The 6,535-nt window shown below is 45.6% G+C and overlaps 2 protein-coding genes across 4 annotated transcripts in view; both read right to left on the reverse strand.

Moving 5' to 3' along the window:
* Nucleotides 1-1,783: 1,783 nt before the first annotated feature.
* On the reverse strand, nucleotides 1,784-3,298 carry LOC123093978 (germin-like protein 8-11). The gene is made up of 2 exons (XM_044516041.1): nucleotides 2,632-3,298; nucleotides 1,784-2,493 (listed from the first exon to the last, which is right to left on the reverse strand). Exons 1-2 carry the CDS (start codon nucleotides 2,903-2,905, stop codon nucleotides 1,934-1,936), a joined length of 834 nt encoding a protein of 277 aa, XP_044371976.1. The 5' UTR covers nucleotides 2,906-3,298; the 3' UTR covers nucleotides 1,784-1,933.
* An 18-nt stretch (nucleotides 3,299-3,316) lies between these two features.
* Nucleotides 3,317-6,535, reverse strand: part of LOC123093975 (uncharacterized) — a 16,973-nt gene continuing 13,754 nt past the window's right edge. For all 3 annotated transcript variants that reach the window (XM_044516039.1, XM_044516038.1, XM_044516037.1), the window contains 9 exons: nucleotides 6,235-6,282; nucleotides 6,056-6,163; nucleotides 5,696-5,770; nucleotides 5,529-5,579; nucleotides 5,319-5,465; nucleotides 4,972-5,102; nucleotides 4,644-4,731; nucleotides 4,422-4,481; nucleotides 3,317-4,335 (listed from right to left, as the gene is read on the reverse strand). In XM_044516039.1, the coding sequence (XP_044371974.1) occupies nucleotides 3,547-4,335; nucleotides 4,422-4,481; nucleotides 4,644-4,731; nucleotides 4,972-5,102; nucleotides 5,319-5,465; nucleotides 5,529-5,579; nucleotides 5,696-5,770; nucleotides 6,056-6,163; nucleotides 6,235-6,282 (1,497 nt within the window). In that variant the 3' untranslated portion in view covers nucleotides 3,317-3,546. The remainder of the gene's footprint in view (nucleotides 4,336-4,421; nucleotides 4,482-4,643; nucleotides 4,732-4,971; nucleotides 5,103-5,318; nucleotides 5,466-5,528; nucleotides 5,580-5,695; nucleotides 5,771-6,055; nucleotides 6,164-6,234; nucleotides 6,283-6,535) is intronic.

Here is a 6,535-nt window from a genome sequence, read left to right on the forward strand (position 1 = left end):
CACACCACTGCCGCTGTTATCCCCCGCCTCTGAAGGTGGGCCGCTGACCTGAGATTCTGTGGCATCCCTAGTGGGGTCATGGTTCACTTGGTTCGTGCGTGGATCAAGGAACTCTGCCTGGAGCCGGTCCTGGCCCAGATCATGCAGCATCATAATCGTTGACCTGCAAGGGGGTAATTGCGGTTAGACGGGATGCGTGGCTGCCCACAGCTTCTCATGGGTGAGGTTCCACCACAGGTGAGATACTCCCTGCCCCCAACCGGAATGGTCAGGTTGGTTCGTTGGTGGTTTTAGGCCTAGCAGATCTTGTCATGCTCCTGGACTTGCGCCAGGTCGAGTCTCACTATGGTTTGATGGCTTTCTCCGTTGACCTAGTACCAACAACTTGGTGGCGAGGCATGGGTTTGGGGTGTCGTACGTTGAGGCAATGGCCCTGGACGGCAGGTTGGACGTCTGGCGAGGGTGAGGGACGTCCAACCGAAAGTTTGGCGCCTCGACGCTGGTGGAGGCAATGTCTTGGTAGTCACGTCCCTCTTGTGGTCGTCGCCATTATTTCTCCTGCCCACCCAGCTCAGGGTGAAAACCCATGTCCGCCCCAGCGGACACGGTGGTGGCGGTGCAATGCGTCATGACCCTGTTGGGTTCATCATCAGTGAGTGTAGTCATCTTTCCGTCGCGGTGGCATGTTCAAAATGGTATGACAATCCAATAGACCCTACCTCAAATCTGGTGACTCACTGTATTGCTTGCACCTATCTTGTACACGCAACAAAGTCCTCATTTCATCATCTCTTCCCGTGGGTACCTTGGTTAGGCAGAGGGTCCTCTCTTACAGCAGTTGGGTGGTGTCGATGCGACGAAGTCCGGTGTTTTCTTCAAGGTGGTGTGTGGTTGAATGTCGTCATCGATCGGTCCTGGTTGAGTCTTCAGGTGGTCCAGCCTCTCATGTGCTTCCTCTCGGCGGCATGCTGGAGGCGTCTAATTGGGCACTTCCGGTGGTTGTTAGCGTGTTTGGCTTGGGCCATGCTTTCTTTGATCGTCACCATTCAGCCAAGCGGCCGAAGTCCGTTTTGTGATCAAATGATTCTATGAAAGTCTTGTTACAAAGAAACAACTCAAATAATATTCATTTTGTGAGGGTTTAGGTAATAATCTTCTCTTTTGTACATAATCTTTTCTTTTGTAAGTTTATGCACGTTTTCTATGTGTATGTTGGAGTTAATTTTTGGAATCTGGTCTCCAGTGTGCCCAGTTTCTAAAACATAGTAAAAATTAAAAAAATAGGTCTCAACTTAAGAAAAACAAAAATAATGCTTATAAGTATGTTGATAAAAACAAGTCACCTCATCAAATTTCCATTAAAGCAACCTTCAATTGAACTGACAAGAGTTTTGAACAAAAAGGAAACTAAAATGTTACATGCAGGAACCATCAATTTCTTATTGCATGCACCAGAAAGCGAGAGAGCAGAACAACGACTCCACGAAGCAACTTTTGCACATTCAACTTCCATATTTAAATCCTGAGCACAATCGGGCTCAAACCATTGCATACTTCGCATGTATTGCAAGATAATCCTAGGTGCTCAATCCTAACATCAGACATATAATGGATTGCCAGATAATCATGTGTTGTTTCCCTTGTTAACCTAATCATCTCTTGCTTCGGAACAAGGGGAAAAGAACCGAAAATAACGATTCTTTTTGTCAGAAATACAACACATTAGAACCAAAAAAGCATATGAGATCATATCAGTATGATAAAAAATGATATTTGTCAATTATTCAGAAGGTAGAAATACAGTCACTCATTACAGACACGCAATGGAATGACATATCCTACATTTATTTTATAGATTAGGATGCACATCTAGAAACTCGAACATGTCCTTAATTTGCGCACTGGTCCTCCGTGTAATCAGCCAACGTTTCACTTAGTTGTGGTTGTTCTCCCAGAACTGAGCCTGGAGCCAGTCAATTTCCACCTGAAACGCCTTGGCAAGAACATCATCGGATATTTGTGGGTCCGACCCAAACACCGCATTGGCAATTGTGATAGCCCCTGGGTTCTGGCTGCTAAGCGCAGCAATTCCAACGGCGGGTTTGTGGGGGTTGGGGTTGAATTGGAAGTGAATGAGCCCCACCGGGAAGACAAACACATCACCTTTGTTGAGCACCTTGGAGAGGAACTTGTTTCTGTTTGGGGCGGGCTGGTTGGATGTGACAAAGCCAACGTACAGTGTCCCCTCAAGCACCGTGAGGATCTCAGTGGCGCGAGGGTGCGTATGTGGTGGGTTCTGGCCCAAGGGAGCATAGTCGATGCGCGCAATTGAGACGCCGAGGGTGTTGAGTCCAGCAATCTGCATGACGTTGATCAAAGTGACGTTGGATCCAACCTTGTTGGTCACCCTAGGCTTGTCGAGGGCGGCTGCCTTGAAGAAGTCATCAGCGTTGACCTCCACTGGGTTCTTGCACACAAACCCATTGACACGTACTGGTGCATAGAAGAGATTTATAATGTAAGCTTAGGTATTAATAGAAAGTGGTTTGAACATGCATATAATTTTCAGAAATTCATTGCAACATATATATTTGGTGGTGGCAGGACGGGAAAGCATGAAGGAAGCAGTACCTGGTGAATTCATGTCGGCGACACAGAAGTCCTGGAGAGGGCCAGGGTCGGAGGCAACAGCCTGCCATGAGACCAAGGCAAGAAGAGCGGCGAGGAGAAGGAAGGAAGGGGACGACGCCATTCGATTTGAGCTTCTTTCGCTCTTCTTTTCTCTTGTTTTCCTGTGTGTGAGTGATGGTTTGAGTATGCAGGGGAAGCATGTGTTTATATAGGCGCAACGAGCAGTGTGAACTTGTGGGCAATGGACATAGTCAAGTGGAAAGGAGCAACCCATAGAAATGGTCTCTGGCTAGTGAGACTACTGGTTATTTTGCATAAACTTTTGAGACATGGTCAGCCATACTCAAATCCAGGAAAAGTTCTGTGCATCATCAAGTTCACTTTTAGTATGCCTAAGGGACATATTTCCCCTTTAATAATTTATAAATAAAGAAGCAAATTGAGCTACTCCATCTGGGACTAGATATGAGTAACAGTCTGGATTGTGTCAACTATGCCTGGTCAAATTTGAAATCAGGGCACGTCAATCCATGCATGAGTGCACCTAACACAACTATTATATGTAGCAGCCCCTGTTATGATCAAGTCAATCAGATATATATATCATGCCTGGTCAAATTTCTCTCCAAGTGGTTGAGTACTTGCAGCAAGAAGCGACGACGACGACGACGACGACACGGCGATGGAGAGCAGGAACTTATCATCTAATCTTAACAAGAGTGGTTGACATCTTCTTGCAAAGTGTTTTCATCATGCATGACCAGTTCGGTGCATAAATCTAGCTAACAATCTAGTCCTGGCTAAGGAAGGTTCATGATCAGTTTTGTCATGGATGATCAGGTCCATGCATGTTACAACAACAGACATGGCAGCCTTCTCTGGTTTACTCCAACAGGAAGGAGAACCGGAAGCTACCTACAGCGAGGAGGAGGAGGAGGAGGAGCGGACGCGCTGCTGGCGGGTGTAGTCCCAGATGGCGATGGCGGCGCTGACATGTACGTTGAGTGACCGGACGACGCCAAGCTGCGGGATCTCGACGCACACGTCCACCGCCTCCTGGATGATGTCCACCGGGATCCCTTCCTTCTCCCTGCCCAGCACCACCACCGTCTTGGCCGGGAACACAAACTCGTCCAGCGCCACGCTGTTGGCCGTCTGCTCCAGCCCCACCACCGTGTACCCCTCCGCCCGCTTCCTCTGCAAGAACGCCCTCATGCTCTCCGCCGGCACCTCCACCATCGGCACCCACTTCTCCGCCGTCACGCTGATCAGCCGGAACTGCTTGTCCTGGACCACCCCCATGTCCTCCACCGCCAGCCCGCCCGCCCTGAATATCTCGCACGTCCGGGTCAGCCCCGCCAGGTTCGGGATCCGCTCCACCAGCGACGCCACCACGATCAGATCCTGCCGACTCTGCCTCACCGTCTCCGCCGCCTCCTTCCTCGACTCCACCGCCAGGTTGAACGTGTCGTCGTCTTCCTCCATCTCGAAGAGCAGTCGTGAGATGTCGTTGTTGCCCATGACCGCGCCGTTGCTGCTCGCTGCTTGCTCCAAGTCCCGGTGGGGTATGATCTTCTTCTGGAAATCTTGACTGGCTACTATCTTCTCTTCGGTGCCCTCCTCGTGTTTTCTCACCGCCAGGCCCTCGTTCTTGATTGTTGCTGAATCCTTTATCATAGAATGCCTCAGCTCCTCCCTCACGTCCTGATATTACATACATACAGCTAAATCATTAAGGAGACGCAGTTTCAAGCCAACACAACAAGATACCTCAATTTCAAAGTGCTTACGTTCAAAAAGTTATTTACTCGCTCCAACACCGACACAGGAACACATTCAAAGCCAGACGACTGCATAAAAAAAACAGCATATTCAGAATTATAACAGAAATGCCGAAAGGTTCAGTGCTGCATAAAAAAACATAATAACATCCCTAGAATCCTCCATGTTACTCATTTCCTGACAAAATGAACAGTGGCCTTAAATTTCTTGGGGACAGAGAATACACGAACCTCAATGCGAGCTGTAAATATTCCCGGTGGAGTCCCAGATATATCAGGATCAAAAACATCAAGGAAACCTTCGATTGAAACTCTTAGCCTGAAATCAAAACATATGAATGATAAAGACATTCAAGAAGAAAACTATATTAACACCTTGAGGACCTTTTTTAGATTTACAAAAGGAAATCAAGTAGGGTATATAAGTTGACAGTACAGGTAGGGGAGGAAAGTTCCTCACTAAACTCCTGATGGTACATTGAGAGGAGTTTAATTAATAGCGTGATCTCAGCATATAGCCTAGCTAATAAACAAAAGAAAACAGATTATGTGGATGTACCTTGCGCAGTCGGTATTCTCTGCCAGATACTTCTTCAAATCTTGAAAGCACCTCCTCTCGATGGATGGATTTTCTGAGCTTTCTAGTTGCAAAATATGCCACAACTTGGAAAAAACAGTGTGGACAAGTAGCTGTGGTACAATATAGATCTTCAGTCAACTGGTACAATATAACGCTTGAGAAAAATGTAGCCCCGCATAATTTTTAAGTACTCCCTCCGTCCGAAAATACTTGTCATCAAAATGGATAAAAAGGGATGTATGTAGAACTAAAATATGTCTAGATACATCTTCTTTTATCCATTTTGATGACAAGTATTTCCGGACGGAGGGAGTACATAGTTTTACCTGAGTGAAACTACGTAGACTGTGATGATGGGATGTTAAGAATGAAATTATTGGAGGAAGCAGTTGATTAAGATGCTTTCTCTGGACAACCAGCTCCCCTGAATGGAGGATCACGTTTGCTGCTATAAAAACATATGAAGATAGTGCCTGCAAAGAGGAGATGTATAAATATACAGACCAAAATGGAAAGAAATCTCACTAAATGTTCACCTGTTGTCGCATTCCGTGGTCATGAAAAATAGGAACAAGCTGTGCTTCAGCCTGCAAATAATAATCATCAGAAAGGTCAATAGTTACAGACAAGGAGATTGTACTGACATCTAAAGAAGTGTAATGGTCACACAGGTCAACAAACATTGACATGAAGGAGCTCTCACCAGTGTTGGAAATTTTAAGTAAATAAGTATAGCAAACGTCTCCAAGTACTGCCGGACAGCAGGTAGGTTATTTCTCTGTACAGACAAAAGTGTGTCATTTGACCTTGCACTGCAGTAAAATAGCAATTATGCGTGGAAGATAAATTGATATCTAAATGTTCTAGATCCTTAAGAATTTAAACTCAAGACAGGTTTGTATAACAAATATATACACCCTCTGTTCCTAAATGTAAGACAGTTTGGCAGTTCAATTTGAACTGCCAAAAACGTCTTACATTTAGAAACAGAGATAGTATACACACACACACACAATTGCATCAAGTAAAAGTGCAAAGCACATAAGATTAAGAATATCCTTACATAAAGACAGGTGTGAACAGTAGATGTCACTTTCTCAACTATGTCTTCCTCTACATAGCTTGACAAAACACATATCATCTGCCACACGCGAACTTTCCGCCTATGTACCTGATAAATATGGACACTTCAGGAATATGGTGCAAAAAAACAAGGTTTTCAATTCAAAGAAACAAGCTTACACTGCTGTATTTTTTGTAAAGTTCTTTCGAGAGATCATTGTCATTCACCTGTGCAAACAGAGAAAATACAAAGTGTCAGAAATCACCCATTTAAGCAGTGTTATGAAGTGAGCCTATATTCCATCGGGCCAACAGGCCAGCACATATACATGAAGGGGAATAAGCAAAGAAGCCCCTATACAATATGATAACTACACACACAGCACAACCCTGTTCTAACACCCCCCCTCAAACTCAAGGGGGATCTTGGACACCGAGTTTGGACAGGAAAAAGCTGTGTTGGGACCGTGTCTGAGCTTTC

The sequence above is a fragment of the Triticum aestivum genome, chromosome 4B (genome assembly GCF_018294505.1).
Source record: "Triticum aestivum cultivar Chinese Spring chromosome 4B, IWGSC CS RefSeq v2.1, whole genome shotgun sequence".
Classification (NCBI taxonomy): Eukaryota; Viridiplantae; Streptophyta; class Magnoliopsida; order Poales; family Poaceae; genus Triticum; species Triticum aestivum.